At 42.2% G+C, this 24,532-nt stretch overlaps 1 protein-coding gene across 1 annotated transcript; it reads right to left on the bottom strand.

The window, feature by feature from the left end:
* Nucleotides 1-314: 314 nt before the first annotated feature.
* fstl1b (follistatin-like 1b) lies at nucleotides 315-21,731 on the bottom strand. Its single transcript, XM_085765740.1, has 11 exons — nucleotides 21,559-21,731; nucleotides 21,341-21,397; nucleotides 8,763-8,864; nucleotides 8,489-8,618; nucleotides 6,846-6,878; nucleotides 6,313-6,443; nucleotides 5,708-5,826; nucleotides 5,222-5,334; nucleotides 3,962-4,072; nucleotides 3,771-3,865; nucleotides 315-1,813 (listed from the first exon to the last, which is right to left on the bottom strand). The coding sequence occupies exons 2-11, from the start codon at nucleotides 21,395-21,397 to the stop codon at nucleotides 1,772-1,774; spliced, it is 933 nt and encodes a 310-aa protein (XP_085621866.1). The 5' UTR covers nucleotides 21,559-21,731; the 3' UTR covers nucleotides 315-1,771.
* Nucleotides 21,732-24,532: the final 2,801 nt, after the last annotated feature.

The following is a 24,532-nucleotide window of genomic DNA, read 5'->3' as shown; positions in this document are numbered from 1 at the left end:
CAGTAAAAACTATAAGATATAACTTGTAATGAGCTGTTTAAAAGTATATCATTTAGATTAAGTAGTCTATTAGTGTGAAGTAAGCTGCTTCACAGTTAAAGGTAAAAGAGAGGAAATGAGCTGTCTTATTAAAATAGGCCTGGGTACAGCCAGGTGACACTGTTCAGCTGAACTGAGAGCTTACAGTAACAATACAAATAGCTTCATAAAATGCTTTATAATTCAGACTAAGATCATCTAAGAAAGACAATTATCTATTGTTCTCCAAGCACACAAACTCCCAAACACAAACAAAGTGAGAAAACTGTATCGTGGTGTTGTATGGGCTTTATTGGCATACATATGTTCCTTACAGTCTCTGCACCTTTAGTGGAATATAAAGGTTTAGCTTGAAACCTAGTAATGCAACTTTCACACAGCCATTTATCGGGGATAGAGTCACAAAGCACTAGTTTACTGCTAAACCTCAGCAAAGCACACTCACTCTTGCTATGCCAAGTGGCATGATAGCCTTTGTGCAGGCAAAGGTACTGTTTGCAGGTCTAAGGCACTGATTTTTATTGACAAATCTCCCAATTTAGACAAAGGATTTCAACCAATAAACACATTTAACAAACCAAACTACTCTCAGCATCACACTTTAACAGCACGCGTTCAATCATGCACACACACACACACACACATACACACACATACACGCAGACAAGCGCTTTATATGCACCCAGATATTGATGCGTCTAAGCTACTTTAGTTGACAGTGAGGCTAGTCCTGCTGTTATAGTGATTTTGAAAGCACAGGTATAGTGTTGTTGCTGGGTCCAGAGTAATGTTTTACCTGGAGAATTTTGTACATCATTCAAACACGTCATCAAGACTTTGGTTTTAGATTTCACCATGCTATATTCAGAACAGGTCTCACCAGGTTCCAGTTGTGCTGCTTCAACCCTGAAAGGAGGATCAGAAATGTACGACACATAGAAAAAAAATTGACCAGTAAAGTACCAGAGAGACTTGTCTGAGCATAACATGGTAACAGGATGAATTTCAACACAAGCCAATAACATACTGTACATAGAAGCAAACGCTTTTGCAGAAAGAATGATTACTTTAGCACTAAGATACAAACAAATTTCAGGCCTGTGATAAACTAAAGCCTAGGAAAAGCTAGAGAGAAAGAAGAAGTGCATTGGTCAAGTAGTAGCCTACTGTAGCAGTTAAAATGGCAACGAAATCAAAATCGCTAATTGCTTTACCCTCTTATCCTAGCTTCTTCAACCACCCCACGACCATAAAACCTTTGAGGGTGTTGAGAAACATGCTGCACCGGGTGACAAAGTGTTCAGCTTCCTCCGTACTCCAGCAGCTTCCTGCTTTCAACAGGTGGACTCTCCAGGTTCGGTTCCTAACCTCACTACCTTCTCAAACAGTGACTTCCACATTCCAAAAACAGTGACAACTTGACAGTTTGTTTAAGAATAACTGTAAAAATATAAAGATTGTAGTAAAAATAGCCCCAGGGCTAGTGTAGGGGCACAGTAATACAATCAAACATGACAGTACTGAACACAAGGGAATCCTATGATACTCTTTGATAGCCCCTGAATCTAACAAATATCAACACAAACACTGAAACAATATAAAAAAAATGTATAATAATTAACATAGCAGAGAAACATGAAAAAGTCAGTTTAACAACAACACACGGCCGCAAGGTAAATCAAGTATAGAAGAAGGGTGATGGCGTGCCTCCTCTTCTTCGTTGTGTCCTTATTTAGGCCTCCTTTGTGCTGGCCTTCATCTTCTCAACTGTTTCCTGTGATTGAAAAGGCGAGAAAAATTAGATCCAATGTGTCTTTGAACATAATGAATAAACAATGATGTGGGTGCACACTTGCGTAAGCACCTACATTTTTTTTTGTGATCCATCAAAAGCAACATTGTACGCTAAAGCAAGGTCTCCAGGGCTGATCACATTAAACTTGCACCCACAGAGCTGCATTGTTTACAGTGGCATTATAAGCTGCCCTTCTGGAGGACAGAGTACATGACCTTGCTGACTCAGCCATGGCCTCAAGCCAGAGTCCTAGTTCTACCTTGTCAACCTCATGCACACACACATAGAACCAAGAATCCACTCATACTTCTCACGCTGAATGTAGACATTCTAGAATTGCGTTCATTTTCTGGTCAGGTGTCACACAGAGGTTCTAGAACTTAATTTTTATGAGGTTCTGGAGCTCTGTTCCTTGTCTACAGAGGCTCTAGAATGGTACTAGATAATTAGAGAGGTTGTTCATCTTTATTGTCTGGGGAGGTTCAAGACCTTCAGAAGAGCCTGTAGCAATGGTTCTGTGTGAGTGGTTGCTGTTTCCATTGTTTGCCTGGAGAGACTGTACAACTATTGTGCGAGAGCGGAGACTGCAGCATTGTGTTGACAGTCCGGAGAGCTTCTAGGACTGCAGCGACTGTCTAGCCTGACAATCCACTGCATCGCAAAGACAAATGTGTATTGTCCCAGTTCAAGCACCAGTGTCCCGGACGATGCATCCTTCATTTAAGACTGGTCATTGTCTGACGGTAAATTTTGGAATTGAAAGTATTTCATTATTCCTCGGGGCTCCTTGGTCATTTCTTTTGTTTCTTAATGGTGGTATTTTAGTTATACCAAGCCTTTTGGGGCATTTAATGGTTCTACCCTATAGCAGGCTATGTGATAATGGAATTTTTTGGAATTTAATCATGCACAGTATGAAAACGTATGTAGCACAACTAGAGATATTAGTTTTTTAGTCAATGCATCCATCTTCCTTGTCAAAATCTGGGTCTTACAGTTCATTGTCCTCAGTGAAACTCAACCACCAGCATTTCTGTCTGGTTCTGGTGTGTTATGTTCGTAGCTGCTAATGCAGGCTTTGTTTGCGACACACTGCTAGCCCCAAATAGAGATAAAAAAAGACTTATAGTGACCTGACCTATAGTGTTAAGCATCAGCTGACACTGACTCTAATGACATCACTTGAATCAATTCACCAGACTTTGTGCCGCTCACCCTGGAGCCACAAAAGGATCCATGCAACTTTTTTCACATGGCGTATTTTCCTTTGAAATTATGGAAGGTTACTTTATATTCACCCTTAGGGACAGTCTATATAAGGTGATGATTCTGAATCATCCACACAAAATCTTCAGCTGAAAAACCCTACTCTTCTACAAAACCATGCGCAATAAATGTTGATACACGTCTGGCTCTTTTTTTTCTTCTAATACCCTTCTATTTCATATCCATGGCCATCCACTTTTATGGATATAATTTAGAGAAAACATCTCTTTATTCCTCAGCTTTTGATTTGTTGTTTCACTTTTCATGCCAGGAGTCATAAAGCTGCTGATTCCCTGGCTCACTGAGCTGCAGTAAACAGTCACATAAAAATTTACACTTAGTGGCTCCTCTGTGAATTTTATTGTGATGGCTGAGCAGTTTGGTTGAAATGCTCTTTGTCTAGAAACATATTGCAAGTAATCAAGGTTATATCCTCCAGGAATCTAATAGCAGACACACGGGTCATGGCTCCTGTCATTGATATTTTATGGGCCTTATATTCAAGTGGAATCCTATGAGCAGTGGGCAGTGATGGAGCCTCTAACGATGGCCAGGTCATTTATCCTTTTCTTTGGGGAAAAGGGTTTTCCTTGGGGAGCTGCTCTAATTATTTCAATTTTATTATGGTCGATAACATAATTTTTTCCCCCCCCACATTACAAAGACATACCTGGTGCTTGTTGAGCTCAGCCACGCGGAGGTTCCACTCCTCCTCCGTCATCTCTGCCCCAGCATCTGCTGACTCATCCACGGCTGCCATTTTGTCTGGACAGATAACAAAATGAGACAAAAATGGCAGTGAGGTGTGAGTTGATTAAAGCATAAAGAGGAATAAAGATCTTCTCCAGTATTTTATCTTACCAGTGCAGGTCATTGCAGTGCAGACCCAGTTGCCACATGCGCAGACACAGCGGTTACACTCCACCTGTGTCTCTGCTCCGTCCTCGTATGTCTCATCCTCCAGGGCACATTCTGACGAAACACACAACAAATTACTCAGCCTAGATAACAGATAACAGACTGTAGCAGAACGATAAGAGAAGAAGTGTTAATTATATCAAGTTCCATGACCCTGCCTGGTTTGTCAGCATTTCTAAATGCCACATCACATCCATTCATCCGCCCATCCACCCATCCATTGTCTATACCGCTTATCTGTGCAGGGTCACGAAGGGAAGGGGGGGTGGGGGGGCTGGAGGCAATCCCAGCTGACACAGGGCGAGGGTGGGGTACATCCTAGACAGGTCAGTGCCAGTCTAACACAGGGCTGACACACAGAGACGAACAACGTACACACCCTCACATTCACACCTACTACTAGCAACTCAAGAGTCGCCAATCCACCTGCTGCGCATGTCTGTGGACTGTGGGAGGAAACTGGAGAACCGGGAGAGAACTGGTACAGGGAGAACATGCAGATTCCACCCAGAAAGGCCTCTGGACTGGGACTCAATCCCAGAACCTTAGTGGTAAGAGGTATTAGTGCTACTCACAGTGCCACCGTGTCACCCACTCCATTTACCAGGTATCTTCTTTTTAAAGTAACATGTTCTTGCTTGCAGACTAGTAGCTTTGATTTTTAAAAAAAAGTCAAATCCTCCAACACTTCTACAAAGCACATGTGTTGGAGGGAGTATTTTTCCAAATCGTTGAATGTGTCCATCATTCTCTTAAAAACTCCAGGCTTAGTTACAAATCATGATTTCTACAAAACAAATTAAGGAATAGTAAAAGTGCACTCGACCCAAATTAGGAAAAAAAATCCCTAGTAGGTCAGCCAAATATTTGTGCACGACACGTGCGTGTGTCCTTGAATCTAGTGAAGCTCCAGGGGGCAGCGCTCCGTGGTTTATACCAGTTTTTTCTGCAATGGAGCAATTCCCCTGTATCCGGTGAACTTTATCCCAGATATGTCAGCATCAGATGACTGAACACACTGAAGTGGCGGCCACAAAAACTGTGACTGTGTCTCAAACTATTCAGATGATTTGAGGCTCATTCCCACAGTTCACCGACTGCCAGAGCTGTCCAACTTGGCTTATGTCAGTGCATCCATATTTTATATCCACTGGTGGTGTGCTGCATTATGACAAAGTAAGCGAAAAATCAGTTTAAGCTCACTCTTCTCTGGTGGATTGAAGCCAGGTTTCAGGCAGTTGAGGAACTCATTGAAGCTCAGTTTCCAGTCAGCGTTCTCATCAGAAAGCTCAATGAGGGCATCGACACACAGGCTCCTGCGAAGCACATACACAAGGACAGAATGAATATCTGCTCTGTACAGCCAGTGAAAATTACAGAAATTATCTTTTATTTTAGCGTCCCATTTTTCGAGAGCACAGGTGTTTATGCCTGTGTTGACTTCCCACAGGAGGCCTTCAGTAAAGTTTGCACTGGCCCAGATAGGGTTCAATGACTTACACTGTGTGCCTTAAAATAGCACCGCAGGACGCAGATAAGGGTTTGTATGTACAAACATAACCATGGAAGAAAACGTTCACATAGTGGGAGGGAAAGGTATATACCAAGGCAAAAAAATAGCAGTTTTTTCAGCATGCTGCACTTGTGCACAATTGTGTAAGAATGCAAATCCAAAACAAACACACCAACCTGAGCAGCTTGTTGCTCTCCTGGTCTGCGTAGGACTGCATCTCCACCACTGAGTCGTTGTGCTGGATGAATTTGAGGAGCTCCGAGGAGTCCAGCTGAGAGTCACCATTGTCATAAGACTGCAGAAACACGAACAGGGAGATAATGAGCTTTTACACTGATACAAACAATACACAAACAATGGGTCATTTATTTCAATCACTTGGTGTCAGGTGCTCTGCAGATGTTTCTCTGAGATAAATCATTTAGTTTCTTATGGAGAGGTCAGTCCATGCTGCCAGCAAATTCCAGCAGTCACTTCCACACAAATATGTAGGAGTGCATTGGTTGCCATGACAATCACCCTGTAGTCCTGATAAGTGATTTCAATTTGACATGAGCACCCCAAGTACTGACTCTAATTACAGCCTGCACTGGTTTTGTAACATTTTAAAATTTGACTAAAGCAGAAAAAAGGTGTTAGACTACATGAAAAATTTAATCCGTAAAGCAGGTTTTCATCTTTATATGAAAGCCCACATTAAAAAAAAACCTGAGTATTTGGAGCAATGGTGTGCACTAAAAGAGACCAGGATCCTTTTTGTTTCTGCAGAAAAACTACCCACCTTGAAGTATCTAAGCAGGATGTCGGAGAAGTTGGATCCCTTGGCAAACCAACCGTCTGGGACAACCTCAGTCTGCAGCCACTGGATCACACGGCTCCTCAGCTCATTGCGGTCAGCAGCATAACATACCACTGCAGGGATGGGGACATTTCCATAGGTCAAGAGCATTAATGAATAATCCAATGGAAAGAAAAATCTATCTTGCCAGCAATTCCAGCACTGACCCCTGTCCTCCTGTGCATTACATCAGTATTATTACGTTGATTACGCTCCTTCTATTAGACCATAAATTATAGATATTGCAGACATAGCAGCCAAGTCTTAATAGACAATATATTGATTTAACCTATGTGTGCGATATGAACCAAATAAAAAAAATAACCCTGAATTTACCTGATTAATCTCATCACCGATAAAAACTATTCAATTGAACTATTTGGAGCTTTGTGTTATCTCACTTAAATTGGTAACAGTATAAGAATATAGTTTTATATGTCATAAATGCATGCATGCACAAAAATACACAAACTCACCTGGGCTGGCAGCGGCCTGCTCTGTTTTCTTCTCTGAAGGTTATTTAAAAAAAAGAGAGAAGATCACAACATTTAAACAAAATCAATTGAGCAATGTTGACTTGATTCAGATTAATGGAGCTAAACTTGGCTGAGTCTGAGCACATGGCCAAAGGTCTGAAAAGATGACAGTCTGAGATAACTATCCTCGGCTACCTTTTCTGCCACAGCACTGATCAATGTTCAGGCCAGCGGGGACACAAAGGGTGCAACAGGTGTGAACAAGTTCAGTCCAGGTAAGAGTTTAATATTAGATGTGTTAATAGATAAGTCCAGGCCAGTGCATGTGTGAGTGAAAAACGCAGCCATGCAGCGACATGTGATTGGCCTTATATGGCTACCTATCAACCCGGTCACCTCACATATCAGTTCCATGAATATGGGCTAGTTAAGATATGACTTCAATTTTACTATCAGCACTTGGAGCATTGTCAGGTGAGACACACGTCATCCTACTTAAAGGAGGAAAAAACGTTTTGTTTTTTTTGCCTCTCCACCTTTTACAAATGAGAGTTAGTGAGAATCTCAGTGTAACACTTGTAATGAGTGTGTTATGGCTCAGAGCCAGTAGAGTTGAAAGCAGAGAGAAGCTGGGAGATTACACACAAAAGATCTGCTGTTTTGTTTTTGGCAAAAGCTGAAATAACCCAAGTCATAACAAAATGTGACTAAAATATAAAAGCTTCCAAACTGCATTTAACAATGCATGCTTTATAACATAAAATAGAGAATAGAGATGTGTGGTTCTGGTACTTTGGCCCTGATGTGATGTCACTGCTGACCTTATTGACCTTTGAGAAATATACTGTAAATATAGTTTCTTGGTCAGTGGCATTTAAACATTATTTGTTTCTAATACCAGAAACAATTCAGTCATCACAGGTCAAGTGTCATGATTTTATGTTACATACAAAAAAGAACTGAATTAAAGTAAAAGAAAAAAAAGAAAAGAAAAGTGGTAGCGAGAGGTGGGATGTGGTCTGGTATCAGAGTTGAGAAAACAATAACCCACAGAGCCACATAACACACCAATTCAACACTGGGGTCTGTGTGGCTTCTTCAGTGAATCACACTATTTTACTGCCGACTTCCGACTCACAATAAAAAAAGACGTAAACATAGAAGAGGGGCCCATAAAAGGGTAAAGAATATTTTCAACCTCTGCCTGGATAAATTGAACAGCATACACACGGAAACGGCTCTCATGCCATGTTTAAAATATCCATGTAAAAATACAGGAATGTGGTTTCTGGAGGAGGCCTGCACCCTGCCCAGATTTGGCACCTCTTCTCAACAAAGTATCTACGTCTTTCAGAACTATTTAGTGCCCTTGAAAACATTTTATTTTAATCATTAATGATAACATTATTATCATCTTAACCACACTTCAAGGAGTCACCTACTGGGATTGTAAAGGTGGCCTTGGAAACGTATCATCTGATTATATTATTAGCAAGATAAATGAGCTATAAAGCTCAATAAAGTTTAATTTGCTGATGAAGATTGTGCAATACTAAGTGTGACATTGTGTTGAGGGAGTTTTGTCAACAGAGTTATCTTGTGTTGTGAGGTTGCTGTGTGCTTCTGTGTGCTGGCGCTGTTACCCTGGCAGTGTCCATCATGGACCACCTGGATCTTCAAACCAGTCAGACAGGCATCTCTGTGGAGCTCACAGTGGTTCCTGTAGGTCTTCCCATTGCTGCCACACACTGACCTCTTGTGGGGCTTGCAGGCCTGGACAGAGAGAGAAAAAGGGAGATAGAGGAGAATTAAGTGAGTAATAAGGGAATTATACAACTTTGATTTAAAAACAAAAAGATAAAATAAATAAATAAAAAAACAACCCTAGGAGGTTTACTATGTACTCTGTCTACTCACCTCTATACACAGACAGCTGGGCTCCCCCTTCTCAGTGACGGCACACTCCCGGCCAGCTCCACAGAACACATTGGCACACACTTTACTTTTGCTCTGCAGCTCCTGAAAGAAAAGAAAACACACACATACGCTGCTTTAGAAATGCCACTGCTGTGTACTGACTTCACACACAGGGCGGCACTGTTGCACTAATAACAGGCCCGTTTGAAACACACCACATTTCACAACTACTGTAAGACAAACCAATTCACAAACTTGCATGAGGTTTTTGAATCGCACTCACACATAAAACCACGTGTAATCAGATTTAATCCGTCACCGACACAAAGAGGCAGAAAGAGTTTCCTCCTCACTGCACAGACACTATAGACTCTCTCCTTTGATGATATACAAATTGAAAGCTCACTGGATTTAACTCCACAAAGAGGTTATTGGTTTGGATGTCTTTGTGTGTTTGTTTGGGCGGCAAGAGTTTTTCAAGTATTCCAGCAATTCAAAGAAATCATCCTTAAGAGGGAATGTATGACGACTAGCGAAGGTTTTGTAGTTGTAGTTGTTCAGAAGAAATTATGTTTTTATCATTTCATTTCATTTCATTTCATTTCTTTATTAATAAATCCTGAACACTTTCATTGTCTAACACATCCATAAATACTGTTCCTACACAGATATCCACCTTTATTGAAGAAAAATACACAGTTTTCACCTCAAACTAATTTATATCTGATCATCACTAACTTTAATGGCTTTTCACCTCCGGGTGGTGCTACACCATGAATTTTCACAACAGCCAGCAACATGATAAGTAACTCTCTGGTGATGATTCTTACTCACTTGTAATTTTGCACATCTCACCCTTATTCAAATAGAGGGGGCAGAACTCAAATACGCTCCAATAATTACAAATGCAGTTTCCTAGTCAGTGAGATTGACTATCACTATCACTGTATGTGGCAGATTTAAAAAAAAAAAAAAAAAAAAAAATCTGAACATATTTATTATTAAAACAACCGCTGTAGAAAACTGTGCTCTCTAAATATCCCTGCTTTTTAATACCTGCTCTGTCTGGTGTTTTCTATCGTGGTCTCTGGAGATCCACTCATGTTTGCCGGTGGTTGCCATGTCAACGACGACCAGCCTCAGCTCTAGAAGTGACAGCTGACCACACTCCACTTTGAAAAGAACTGAAATAGTGGAGCCGAGGTTTTTTTTTTCTTTTTCATTTTAACGAGACAAAGCTGCTGAGGAGAAAAAACTTTAAGGATAAAAACAGTATTCTCTCGTTGTATAATTGCCCCTTTCTAAATTACATCTCACATTTTAAAAAATCTTCAGTCCTTTCATGTCTAGTGTCTCTGTCTTAATTACACTTTCTTCTTTAGTTTGTTTAATCAACCTCATTTTCTCTTGTTTACATTTCCATGCCTGTGCTACTTTATCTTTGCTTTGTTTGTTGTGGAAGATCAACAGTGAACTTGCCAAAAAAAAGAAAAAAAAAAGAATGAGTCCACTGGAGCTGAAATCCAACCAATCACAAAACGCCAAGCGGAGCTCAGAGAGCTGTTTTATGACCCTCATTACCTCCTCCTTTCTCCATCTGTGTGTTTTTGTGTATTTGTGGCTTTGTTTGTGTGTATTTGAGCTTGCATCTGTGTGTGTGTGTGTGTGTGAGAGAGAGAGAGAGAGTGTGTGTACAGGGTGTTTCCACATCTGGAGTCTGAGCTGTGTTTTCCTCTGGGTTCATTCCCATGCTCTGAGAAATTTTTTCTCCTCCCTGTTTCTCCAGACTCCCCTCCTCCTCCCTAAGTCACTGTTTCCTGTTAGAGCGAGACAGAAAGTTGGCCCTCTGTGTCGGACTGCACGTGAGTTGGCTTCCAGGCCTCTGTGTGTGTGTGTGTGTGTGTGTGTGTGTGTGAGCGCCGAGTCTGGTATGTAGGTTAAAATGAAGGTGGATTCTCGTGACTGAACTCTCATAAACTCACTTATAAGAGAATGTAACAAGATGGATGGATGGATGGATGGATGGAGAGGGGACGGGGAGGGCAGTCACATGCAAGCATCTCAGTGTAGCAGCTTTAACTTAAAGCTGGCAAGAGGAGAGGGATTGTAGGGTTCAGTTCATTTCTATGCATGAGTCTAAGATACACACACATGCACACACACTGGATTGCAAAGTTGAGGTCATGGAAAATCTTCAAAGCTATTCCTATGGCCTCGAGCATGTTGGACAATTCAGTTTGTTAGACACACATGGGCTGGAGGGCGACCGAAACCTGTAGAAAAACCTCCAATGGGAACATGAATAATGAATGGACTCCTCACATGGATCTGGTGCAGTGGAAGAGCTCTGTCTGTCCATCTCTCTTTGACTAGAACCAGCAGAGGATCCCTGACATTTAGCTAATGAATACAGAGCCCCCTCCCCTTCTTTTTTTTTTTCGTCCTATCTATCTGTTTCAAGTGGATTGTTGCTATGGTGAGAGCGTGTACAGGCTCCTGTTGTGGCAGGATCACAGATGTGTCAATCATAAGAGGCAAACCAAGGAGCAGAGTCCCGTAATGAGATCACAGCAGAGTGTGTTGTGCAGATTTTATGATTGACACAGGCTATAGAAAACAATGGAGAGAGCCACTGTAATGTGACCCAACCGACACCCTGGAGATGCTGTGCAGACGTCGAGCTAAATATTGCAGCAGCAGCCCATCCACCTTATGTGGTCATAAATCATATCTGTCTGTGTTTAGCCTGGGGCCTTTATTGTTACCATGAACGTGAGTGGGCAGACACGCACCACTACATGCACCATCACTGTGAACATTAAGATGTTTTTTTGGTCATGCTTCATAATAATATATACTGTAGATACAATATATAGAAAGCTTCCTTTTCTTATGTACGTATGTGACATCATCATGGTTTTGGATCATATGTATCCGTGCCTCACTCTGCTGGATTTATCTTATAGCGTAAGATGAAAACAAACAGTAATAAAATAAAAGCTCTTTGACATTTTGAGAGGTTTCCTTTGTGAGACTCAGATGACAGAATCAATACTATTCTCAGCTCTGTATGCTAAACAGGAAGCTGAGGTCAGCAGCGGGTTAGCTTCGCTTCAGGTAAAAGTCTTGCTTTCGAAACTATACCAGGACCCGTCTACAGTAGGTAGCCCCTGACTGAGAAGAGTATAGCTACACTGTGTGGAGAAACACTACTAGTCTTCAATCATCAGTCACCAACAGTGGCAGATGTTGAAGGGGCGAAAAAATGTGCAACCTCAGCACAAACAAAAACAAACGCAATCATAGCGGCTGTCTTGCATGAATGGCATCAGCTCCTCGTTGCAGCCGAGAAATTCAGCTTCATTTTGCTTCGCTCACTGAAGCCACAGTTCTGATAAGTGACTGGTGAATCCACACAGATTAAACAGAGCCTTTTATACCAAACGCCGCCTCGAGCTATATTACTGATTGTATATACACACATTTTCACAGCTCATTTTCCTCAACTCTGGCTCTCCCCCCCCATTTTTTTCTTCCAATTTCAATCATTTTTCTCAGAAGTTTCAAATTATTTACAGGTTTAAAGACTCAAGTTATTTTTCTCACAACAGTGCATCATTCTACAATGTCTGTGTATTTCTGCCTGGTGCCTTTATGATTCAAGTCTGGTGTCCTTTAATTTCTGCTCTGCTGTAATTCTCTCCCGTCTGTCTTGTCGTCTTATTCTCAGTGCCATGCCCTTTTACGGCTGCGCTGCAAGAGATGCGCTGGTGAACCGAGACCATGCAGCTTCGCAGAGCCAGGTGGAAGTCGAGATGAGTGAGAGGAGGAACGTAACGGGGGGGTGGGGGTGGGGGTTGGGGGGGGTACTGATCATTACTGGAAGTGAGAAACAGGTGAACGGTGAAGAGGAGCTGCGTGTGCAAGTCGATTTCTCCCCTGCCACATGTTGAATAGCTTCTATGCTGCTGAGGCAGACTAAATCCTGTTCTTGCTTCATTTTATAAAAAAGCAAAAAGCCTCTGACCACACACTACAGTAACACTTCATAAAAAAACACATTAGAACACCTATTGAGTGTGTTTCCGGACCTCTGTGCCATTACTCTCCCTCTGTCTGTCTTTCTCTCTCTCTCTCTCACACACACACACACAAAGCAGGATGACTAATGGGGCCTGTCTGCTTACATGTGCATGTTTTGTGTTTTGTGCACGTGTGTGTGAGTCCATCCTGGAGACACTCCATCGATCTTGCAGACCAATCGATGCCTCTCTTTGCTGTGCATGTCATTTTATAGCCATTCGCACAATGCATCATGCAGCTCATTAGCATAGAAAGCACGGATAGGAAGCCGCTTAAGTGCATTTAAACACTGAATTTAACCTTTTTTCGTTAATGAGTTTTAAGGCAATATGAATTTCTGTAGCAGTCACAACCACTTTAATCAGCCTGATTAGCTTATCTAGCATAACGAGCGTTCATTTCACGCGATCCAATACGAGAACCCTGCAGCAAATCCTTCTCATATTGAGCTTTTCTTCAGTCTGTGGTAAGGAGGTGTTGATTCAGCATTGTGCTCAGTGTGGAGGCTGTATTTTCCGGTGTTGCTTAATTGTGCCGCATTCGAAAAAGGTGAGAGGCGGCCCAGGTTGGGCTGCTTTGACATTTCTATGAAACACTTAAGATGATAGGCTTCACTAAGTCAGTATTTATAGGTTGTGGTGTCTGCTTTATTAGATGTGTCTAGCACCTCACTATAAAAGTGACAGACATTTGACTGAACATTTTTTTCTTCCCCCCTAAGGTACAGTAAGGCTGCTGTGTGTTTCCATGAATAAAATATTGTGATATTTGTCAAGTTGAAATATTATAATATATCCCAGGAGGGTGAAAGGAGATGGAAGTAATGATGTTTCCATCCATTCTTTGTGCTAGTGTACATTTACAATTTATGCCACCCAAGAAAAAAGGCTCTGAGTTTTAATCTCAAAGATGCTTCTTCCTCAGATTCGTCACAGCAAAATCCAATAAATCTGAATAAAACAATAATGATTCGACTGAGAGCTGTTAATGGTGTTTTAATTTGTTATGACTAGAAAAACACTGCCAAATAATGACTTTTGCATTGAGAACAACAAAAAGCATATTATGAAAGCTTTGGCAGCGCACACCCAGAAAACTCACAGTTATTCATCAAAGAAATTATATTTCAGAACTTATTAGGGAGTTATAAAGATGATGTTAGCAAGAGCAGATGAAGCAGCCGAGACGAGGCAAGCATCAAAGCTCCCACCTGCGGCCTGAAGGCATCAATGTGTCTCCATTTAGAGATTTTTCACTTGTCAGTCACAACTTCAACTGCAATTTTATACTTTAAACAGAGTGAAAATACTCAATAGTGGATTTTCTTTACAGATGTTGGGATGTTAACATTAAAATATATGTTTAGCATTTGGTCTGTGTAATAGTTTTATACCTTGGGAGGAGGGGTTTGTTGCTTTAGAAGGACCACCACTGTGAGTGGAAGGACCATTGTTGTGACTTATATTATAGACCGACCTACTAGACATTTGTTTTTAGCCTACACTTTAACTTGCCATCTGTAAGATCAAGTAGTACCTGTTTTTAGATGCTGGTCGGTACATGCATACCAACAACAGCAAAGTGTAGCCAAGGATGGACTGCACAGGCATACATTTGCATGAATCAGATTATTCACGATAAATAAGGCATGAAGTGTGTGATCCACACTGTAAAATAACACTATTGAATCTATGGGGCCCCCGTGCAATGCCTTCATGTACCACCAGGAGGCTGAGGACCACTAATGGAAAACCCCTGCTTTAGACAAAGCCAGGCTAACTGTTTCCAGTGCTTATGCTAAGATAAGCTGCTTGCTGTTGCCTAATATCTACTATTACTAAGAGGAACATTTATGTTTTACATAAATACATTCATTGTAAAACCATACCACTAAAAACAGAGCAGCACTGAGATTGTTTTCCTCCCCCTACAATGACTCTACAGCTCCACAACTCTCCACCCTCAGGCTGACAGATGGACACACAAATGCACGCACAGCACGGCAACTTGCCCTCACAACCTTAAGGTGCAACCTAGTGTTTCACAAGCGTGTTTTAATGACAGCGGGGTAAAATAATGGAAGCTAAACAAAAAGTGTAGAGACAGGAATCAGGGGAATGAGGAGGTCGGATTTGGGGGAGGGAGGGGGTGCATTCCTCAGCCATGTTGCGCCTCAGCTGGGGTTCGACAGAGCTTGTCTTGAGCCAAAATCTCCTCAGTATCTAGGTCAGAGAGGTGCCCCTGTGCTCTCTTCTACACCCTTCCCCAAGCAATTCTCGTTTTTTTTTCTTTTTGCTTCCTTCTCCGCCGTGTTGTCGCTCCAACTCTAGATTGTCTGACACTCTTCACGATCATGAGATGTGGATCCAAGCCAGGAGCGAAGAGAGGGCGAGGACAACGCTGAGTGAACAGCTCATCTCCCTCGCCTGTCTCTCACTTCTCCTCTCTAACCAGGCCTCGGCAGAAGGGATGTGGAGCACATGCCAGAGAGAAACGAGAACCACTCTTATTCCAACACACTATAACTTAACTATAATCCAGTTTCTTCCTTTATGGAATTAATGTGAGCTTGTGGCTAAATCCAGCGCACAGGGGAGAAACATCACAGACAGTCGTCGGCTCAGATTTTGAGTCATTACAGAAAGCTGTAGCGTTTGCCCTCAATAATTCAAGTCCCTCCATTCTCAAACTCTCGAGCCTTTTCTTCCTCCTGAATCTGTTTGACTGTATCTTCATACATACCAAATCAGGTTCACTTTAATTTCCTCCGTGCTCGACGACTGCCTCTTGAGACATCAGACATACAGTAAAGTTCTTAGCGGAAAAACACACATTCAGCCCCCGAAATGACACAATCTACAGACACGTTTCCTCCGAGATGAAACGCCTGGTTAGTGTTTCATGGATTTATGTGACAGCGAGTTGACAGTGGAACTGGCAGGATGTCCTTGGAGTAATGAGACCAGTGCAAGACTAATTTGAGTGTTTTATAAAAAGTTACGTGCGCTTTGTAAAAAGCTCTCCGGGTGGTCTCGAACACTCTCAGTGGGGGCCAAGTCTGAGATTAAACCGTCAGGAAACAAAGGACCTTGGGTAATGACCAGTTTACGCCGCCGATCTGCCTGTTCGCCATTCTTCTCCCTGTTTCTTATTCACTGTAAAAGGAATGCACCAACGGACGGGATGATGTCACCCCCGGTCCGCAGCTCCTCTTGTTTTACACCCACCGGCCCCCGTCGTTCAAGAGCTGAAATATGGCAACTACACCCTGAAACAGGCGACAAGGAGGAGGGGAAACCAAAAGGACAGAAAGGACGGAAGAGGGAGAAAGTGAGAGAGGAAAACGCAGAGAAAGTATGAGAGAGAAAGAGAGAGAGAGGCTGAAAGAAAAGCAGGAAACAAGTCATGGGCTGAGCTGAGCCACATCTGCTAGCAGTTAAAACGTCACCAGAGAACATCAAATGCTATGCAGCCCCCCTCCCCAGACTGTTCACCCTGTGGTGACACTGCTGGGACATAACTGTCCCCTGTCACCTAGCCCACATCAATTGCATGGAAGATTCGTCCCTCCTCCATCCATCCAGTTTTCTGTTCTACATTCCTCTCTTCCTGTCCTTCCCTATATAAAGTGCACATGTTGTCACCTTCTGCAACTTCCATTTATCTCTCCCGTTTCTTAACCCAATAACCTTGCCATTGCTCGTATTCCCATTGCTATAACTGTCTCACTTTTTTTTTGCTCTCCCCCTGTCTCCCACCCCTGATCTGTTCTGGGCATATTTCCACTGCCAGAGAGGAAAGGAGGGAGGAAGAGAAAGGGAGGGAAAGAGGGTGGGAGGAGAGCCCATGCTAAGCTCAGGCCAGGGGAATGAGTGTATTCCCTGCCCTCCTCTCTGTTCCCTCTCTGAGGCCAGTATTGGGGCTAATGGCTAAGAGCATGTTTGTAGAAGGAAAGGGCCAACGAACAGTCTACGGGATGTGATTAAGTCCTGCAGCCACTTGAAATCTGCTCCAACCGCGAACAAGCACATTTTGTCTGTGTCTATCGCTTCAGACAGGACTGTGATGATACACCCACACACCTTCCTCTGGGACACAGACCAGGTCTAATAAGCTCTGACTGGAAAACGAAATCATTTTTATATTTTTTCCTCGCAGTTCACAGAGAAACCGAAACAAGTCAGGATTCAATTAGAGCCGGGAAGATTAGTCAGTGAATCATCCATCTTGAATTAGGTTTGCTTTCCTTTGTCATGTATGACACTGAATTCAATATTTTTTTTTGTTCAGCTAGAACAAGCATTCTGGTAGTGGGAGATTATAAAGTCAACTTTTAAAAAAAAAAAATTGAGATTTAAAAATAAAAGGATTTATTTCTTGATTTATTTTAGAAAATAACCAGCAGATCTGAAATTCAGTGTCTATTGTACCCAAAAATGCATTAACTGTTCATCCTTGATTACTAGAATAATCGCAGTCGCACAGTGACATTTGCTTAATGAAGACTTTAATATGTAGCTTAAAGTATAGCATTGTTAGTAAGTTGACCTTTAAACTTAGATTGTTTTATTACCGCTCCTAAAGGTCAGGAATTCATCTTGTTTAACGGCGAAGCAGTTGTGGCTGTTTCGCTCGATGTTCATCAAATTAAATGGAGTGTTTTTCCTAATGCGAGTCGTGACCACTGCTGAACTCAGACACACAATGGCAGATGTTTTCCATGGGGAACAACACACAGGCTCACCGTTCAGCGTCCACAAGGACAAACAAAAACAACGACGTGTTTGGCACTGGAGAGTGAAAAGAAAAGAAAAAAAAACTGCAAATTTTTCTGTCAACTGACTGATCAATTAATTTCCATCCACAACATCGCTGATTGAAAACAACTTAAAACTGTAAATAAACTCCTTTTTAATGACCAATCAGAGCTCAGATGTTGCCAGTTACTCATCTCACAGGAATCCCCCCCCCTCCTCCTTTTCTTTTTTTAAAAACCTCCAAAACAAAGAGCATTTCACTGCTGGACCTGATCTCCAGGTGCATCCTCCCCTCCACAGGCAGCTGGACAAAGGATGATCTCTGGTGGAAGTAAACGGCTGGTATAAAGTTTTCTTATCAGTTTACTTTATCACAAAACTCAGTGACACGTCCGGGTCACTGTGGACTAAAGTAAAGTCACCTTTGTGTTGAGGTGAAGCCACTGACAGTGAAGCAGAATAGAGGGAAACAAGAAGGAAGAGTGTAAGTGTCTCTATAACCAGCTATCAGCAGGTGTCCTCTTCCTGAGTGAACTCATCTGAGCGCCTATATGATGTTAACCTGCTAACTACTACTGTGCATGTTACTATGTTATCTGTGAGTAGACTTTAGTGCTGCTCTTTGTCATTTTCTCTGTGTGAGTGTGTGGTTAATTTATGTGTGGTGCCTTCAAGTGCAGAGTGCCGTTAATGATAAGATACCAGTACAGCTGGTAAGCTAAATGAGGACTCCTTTTAAGCCAAGCCAAGAGTGAAGAAAACACACTGCAGGGACATGAAACACAGTACACCCCCCCACCACCACCACCACCACCTCCTCCTCCTCTTTCTCCTTTTTCTCTCTACCCCCTCACTACACAGCCAAGTCTTACCTAAACCCCGAGTCCCCCCCCCCCCCCCTGCTGTAACTGCATGACTGTGGCTCCATCTCCTCTCTGTTTTACATCACTCTGTTTCACCTCCCTCTACAATACGTGCGCAGGATCCATGACTGGATGTTGAGCCACAGTAATTAGAGCAGGCTGATACAGACAGAGGACACAGCGTCCCTTCATGCTCATGTTCCCTCCACCTGGGCAGATATTTTTAGCCCACATTGGAGTGAGAGAGAACAGGCATCAACATGGCAATATGGATGTGGGGGAGCCAGAGTGGCTGTGGCTCAATCAGAGCCCGTGCTCCAGATCCAAGGTCTCAACGAGGGAATCGTCCTCATCTTCTTCTTTATCCTCTCTCACTATTATTGCTGGCTGAGTAAAGAGGAGAGCAGGGCCTGGTTGCCCTGGTGGCCTCCTCTTGACGTCTGCAGATAGTAGAACTAACCGCGGTGTCGTTCCACCCCCGGTCGCCGCGGATGATGCACTATAAACACTGCACGCCATAAAAACACAGGAATAAACACTCTTCTCTCTCCCTGTTTATATGCAAGTGTGTGTGTGCACATGTCCCCTGAGGATGCAAACTCCTATGACTTTCACTACGCCTGCATCTCGACCTCCTTTGCATATCAAGCTTCCGGTGCGTTTGAGAAAAAGAAAAAAAAGAAAAAAAACATCAACATTTTATGCAACAAGATGCATATCACGCTCCCTCCAGGCCGCCTGCATGCGTGAACACAAGAGTTTTCCACATGGAGCCTCGACCTCAGCAACTCCCCCCACTTCCCCCCTCGCCACGCTACATCTCTGAGCTGCTTATCTTCAAACGCTGCAATTTCTCACCTCAGGAGGCACGCAGACATTCTCCTTCATAATAAATCAGGAGTTAGGGTCCAGATTTTAATAGCCTAACACTCATGGAAAACAGGAAACAAAAAAACATCGAGTCACGCGCAAAGAATCCTGTTTTCATCGACCTCTTTTATGTTGTGTATACAGTCACACTTTAACACATCCAGTCGCCTAAACACAACCCTGATGCCTCACCGGATCCGCTCCTTGCGAGGGGGTTTTGCTCTAACTTGTTGACCTCCTTCTGACAGCACAGTGGTATGCCAGCTCAGGCCCTTCCCACGGCCAGTCAACAGGCCATATATTATCAGGGTAATTACCTTCGGAGAATAGATGCCTTTCTAATACCTTCCTATTAACTTCATGGGTAACGCTCAACACTCTCAGCTGTGTGCTCTGTCCTCGCCATGGCATAATGCAAATCCCATGAAGACTTACACAACAACACATTTACCAGCCGACAAAAGTAAAAAAAAAAAAAAACAAGTAGAGGAAGAGGTCAGCTGGGGATGGGTTTGCATGCCAGGCTGCAAGCGAGTGATGTAGTGGCAGATCAGACTCTAATGGTCGTCTGCACGGGGCTGTAAAGATAGACCATGGCTGCCGTGGTAATGAGCATTTAAAAAAGAAAAAAGGAAAAAAAAAATCTTTCCTCTAATTACAACTACTCAAGAGGAAAAAAAATGCAAAAAGAAGACGGTTCGGTGTTGATTTCCTCTGTCTGTAAGTGTTGTGCAGGTCAACAGAGGAGTCAACACAAAGCCAGGTGTTCAACAGCTGTGTCCAGTGAGGTTGAGACCATCAAACACCACCTGCTGTGTTTTATGTGTGTTTCTGTCTCTTAAAGGAGCAGTTTCACGTTTGAGGAGATACACGTCATCCCTTTTTCTAACCAGGGGCTAGATGAGGCAACGCATGCCAGTCTAATGTCTCTATTGTTAGTTTGAACCTTCTATTTCCAGCCCCTAACGCTAAAATGAGCTCAATCTATCTTCTCATCTGAGTCTTGGCAACAAATTTCTCAACATGAACTGAATTGTTCCTGTGCTGGAGCTTGATTTATTCTGTTTTTTTTTGGTCACTCTTGTGTGAAACCCAAGATACACTAACAGCACATTATCTCTGTGTTTACTCAGAGGCTAGGCTACTTAGCGCGCTGGTGTGAGACCCATAAGGTGAGTATTCTCTCAACCCTTGAGCACACTCGCCACCCCTGAGCGCGCAGAGACACACACACACACACACACACACACACACACACACACACACACACACACACACACACACACACATGTTCCCTGACTGACCACCCAAACACACTGTTTCGTACACCATTAGAGCAGCTGCCGGTTGGCCGGAGGGATGTTTTGTCACCTGATGATTCCTTCTTCAATATTGATGACACAAACACTTTGCCCACCCCACCCCTCCCTCCCCTCCTGTATTTTCTTTTCACAGCTGCCTGTCACTAAAGTGTCACTCTTGCGGCAGCTTTTTGTCGTGCTGTAAACTTCACAACTCCACCAAAAATAAACTGAGATGAACAGGAGTGGACCTGTATTTGTGTTAGTGTTAGTGTGTGGTCCAGCTGGATGCAAAAAATGTTAGTGTTTTATGTCATATATACACATTCAACTGTCTTGTATGTGCTACGTGGTTTTTAAGAAATGAGGATGCCAAAATGAACTGCCTCCATAATGAAGCTCTTAATTGGGAAGAGTCTCAACAATAAGCAGCTTAATTGATTCTCCCTTAAGCAGATAAATAGGATAATTATAACAGACTGAGCACAGGGATGGAAATGGCTGGTTTTCACCACAGCACCGTGTCTGATAATAGACTGACTGGCTCCAGATGTTCTCAGCTGCTGTAGCTTTGGGAACAAAAGCTGCTGTGTGTTAACGGGACTCCGGCTTTGTGAGGTAACGTTTGGTGCCAGTTTCAAAAACCTCATAACGAAAATTATGTTAAGTTTCAGAGTTAAAAAAAAAAGGAAACAAAAACTTACCTCGGCGTTGCACAGAGCCGCGGAAAGCAGCAGCAGCACAGCTACACTTCGCAACATCTGGACACAAAAGAAAAGGAGACAGGGAGAAAGTAATGTTTAGCAGAAGAGAGACAGAGCAAACCTCCGTCCGTATTTACAAAGCAGTTCCTTTGGTTGGGGGTTGAGAAACTTGTGTTAAAGAGGGGGATTTAATCCTACTTTCCATTGTTGTACGTTACCGTTTTTTTTCTTTGAGAGGAAAAGAAGCTGCTCCGGTCGAAAATGAGCTCGGAGGGAGGGAGGGAGCTGGTCTCGGTGTTTGTCGGAGTCGAGCCGGAGGTCCGTGATTTCAAGAAATTTGGGGGAGCGCTGAGGAATTCTTTGCCAGTCCGTCGGCCTCTCCTCCTCCTCCTCTTTCCTCTTCTCCTCCTCTTTCCTCTTCTCCTCCTCCTTCTTTTCCTCTCTCTCCGCAGCAGCCAATGAAAACGTCTGGACTCCGCCGAGGACGTTTACGGGAGAGTAAAGGAGGAGGTGGAACCGAGGAAAGTGTGTGTGTGTGTGTAACAATTGTCTCTCTAAAGATACATCTATATCTATCACTAACTGTTTTTTTTGTTTGTTTTTTGGTGTGTGTTTTAGTGTTTACACCATATTTTCTTCGGAAAAAAAAGATCAATTTAACAATAATAACAGGTTAATGAACCAAATGATACAGTAGCAATTCTTATAATATTTATTTTTCTGTAGCCTAGTTAAAATAACCACTAGTGAAGTTGGTTTAACCAGCTACTTCAATCAGTGCTGCCTGAAATCAAAGGCTAGTTGAACCTTTACTGTGTTGTATTTTGGCCACTAGGGGGCAGAAGAACTTCAAAACCACCTAAAAGGGTCACATAAATAATATTGTTGTGTGAAGTGAAATTGTTTGCAACAAGTTCCCAGAAAAAAAGAAACATCCGCAATCCGTTTGCTTCTCTTTGACAACACTTAAAACTACTTGGAAATTGGGATGAAATGTATAGGCTCTCATCTGGGAATTATGATGCAATTGTTAGTCATTTTAGATTAAAGTGTCCTCTTTTTTTTTTTTTTTTTTTTTACACCAGAGCACCCATTTAATTAAATCCAGTTACAATGTACCTCTGTCTCATTCAAATGGTGATTTAACTCAAATAAATAATAATATAACGTGGCACATGAATGGATCCACATTTACATGTCTGATCCTGTTTATCCCTATTCACAGAGCTGCAACAGCAACCAGCAACATTTACAGACAGTCCTTTATACCAAAATGCAACAACTGTGTTGGATTCATAAGCATCATTCTCAATGGACTCACGTCTGTTAGTGTTGTTCGTACTGTGCATGTTGCACTAATTTTTAGTGACAAGATTCTTCTTCTTTGTCAGTATGATTTCATATTCACATCGCCTCTATGTTTCTCAAGATAACAAGAGATTTACCAACGTTAAAATGTGTTTTTCTTTCCACAAATTCTGCAAGTGAAACCTTGATTACAAATTTAAACCTCTGGTCAAATTCTGCAACAAATATCTGAAGCCAGGATATAAAAATACACCTGAGGTTACACTTGAAAAGCTTCCTTGGATTGGTATTACTGTTTTAATGTATAAAACATGTGTTTTTGTTTGTGCTGACCGACAGTAAAAAACAAAGGAACAGATTTGTCATATACACATTTTGGTTGTACCCTCTGTCATGCATCTTATTCTTATGATGTCCATGTGATAGTCTATCACATCATTGACCCTCAAGGCAATTCAAGCTACATTATTCAATGTCCCTTTCTCGCTGTGTCCTTCAGACCTACAGTATATCCACAGTAGCTCTGTGCAGAAGGACTTTTATTTTTTACCCATGTGGTGAAAGATTAATGTTCAAAGGTTCTTATGATTTCAGTGTTTCAGGATTACAAACCACCACTGGTGTGCATGCTCCAGCGAGGAGTAATTAAAGAGTGATTAAGAAGGACGGTCCAAGGCACTGAACACCGCAGCGCGCTGAATTTTGAATAGAAAGAGGAAGATGAAAGATTTTTTTCCCACCGCAAGCCATCAATTATATATTACTTTATCCCCTCTGAGGAAATCTACCTGTTAAATAGATGCTGTGATTATTCTTTGTCGAGGGTGCGTTATTTGAGAGTGTGTTCTCGTGTTTCTCGGTGGCGTCTGATATCAAGCAGTGAAAAACATGAAGAAACAGCAGCTTTTTTTGTTTGAAACAGATCATTTCATGCTCTTTAGATGGCCTCATGCATTTTACTGCTGATGGATAATTTTTCCATATTGTCTGACTCAACCTTTGTTTGGCACCATGGTTGGCTGGCACAGAGGAAGTTGTATGAAAGGAGAGGAAAAGTGTTTTTTTTTTCTACTTTCTTTTTCTGTGTTTCCCTGTGGGAGTTACAAAACAAATCGTCAACTGTGACACCGGGAAACAGAGGCAAACTTAATTTAGCACTGTGACGTGATGATTGAACTAAACTGCTGCTACTTAACTTTCCAGGTTAAATGTCAGAACTCCAACAAATGACACAATATGCTATAATGCAAGATGTCAATACTTAAAGGGGCACACTGATGATTTAATCAAAGTCTATTTACAGGTCATAGGGAGTGCTATTCCTATACCAGTTGCCTTTTGTTGCTGCAGAAAGGAGCTACAAGAACCTTCACAATGTGCGAGTACTGCAGGTTCCAGGTTTTGACAAAGAATAATTATGTGTGCACTATAAAATAATATAATATTTCTTGCTCTGCTGCATCTATTTTGATCATGTCTGGCAATCTTATGGGTGCACAGTGCTGAGTTTCTTTGTTTGTCCTCCAGCCTCCTCCCTTTCGATGCAATTTCCGCTTGTAGCAAATGTGGCATGATTACAGTTGGTCATGGCTGTGGTCGGAGGCTCAGAGCACATGGTTAGAGGCGAGAATAGTTCAACCACGTGCAACTCTGACCTCAAATTATTTGTCAGAGGAAATTAGTTGTCAGTAAACTGTCTCTGAAAGACACGAAAACAGCATCGACTTACACAATGCTCTTTTATATGTATCAATATTAATGGAACCCCTTTGCCTATTCTATTATGAACAAGTCACAGTGTAAAGGCTGATTATAGTTGATCCAATCATGTATCTGTTTAGATTTCCTCTTATTTGTTACCCATGTGCACACATGCACACAAAC

The sequence above is a fragment of the Trachurus japonicus genome, chromosome 21 (genome assembly GCF_045865225.1).
Source record: "Trachurus japonicus isolate A0001 chromosome 21, Traja_1.0".
In the NCBI taxonomy this organism is placed as follows: Eukaryota; Metazoa; Chordata; class Actinopteri; order Carangiformes; family Carangidae; genus Trachurus; species Trachurus japonicus.
Note: the sequence above shows the minus strand (reverse complement) of the source record. Positions and strands in the feature narration are given on the sequence as shown.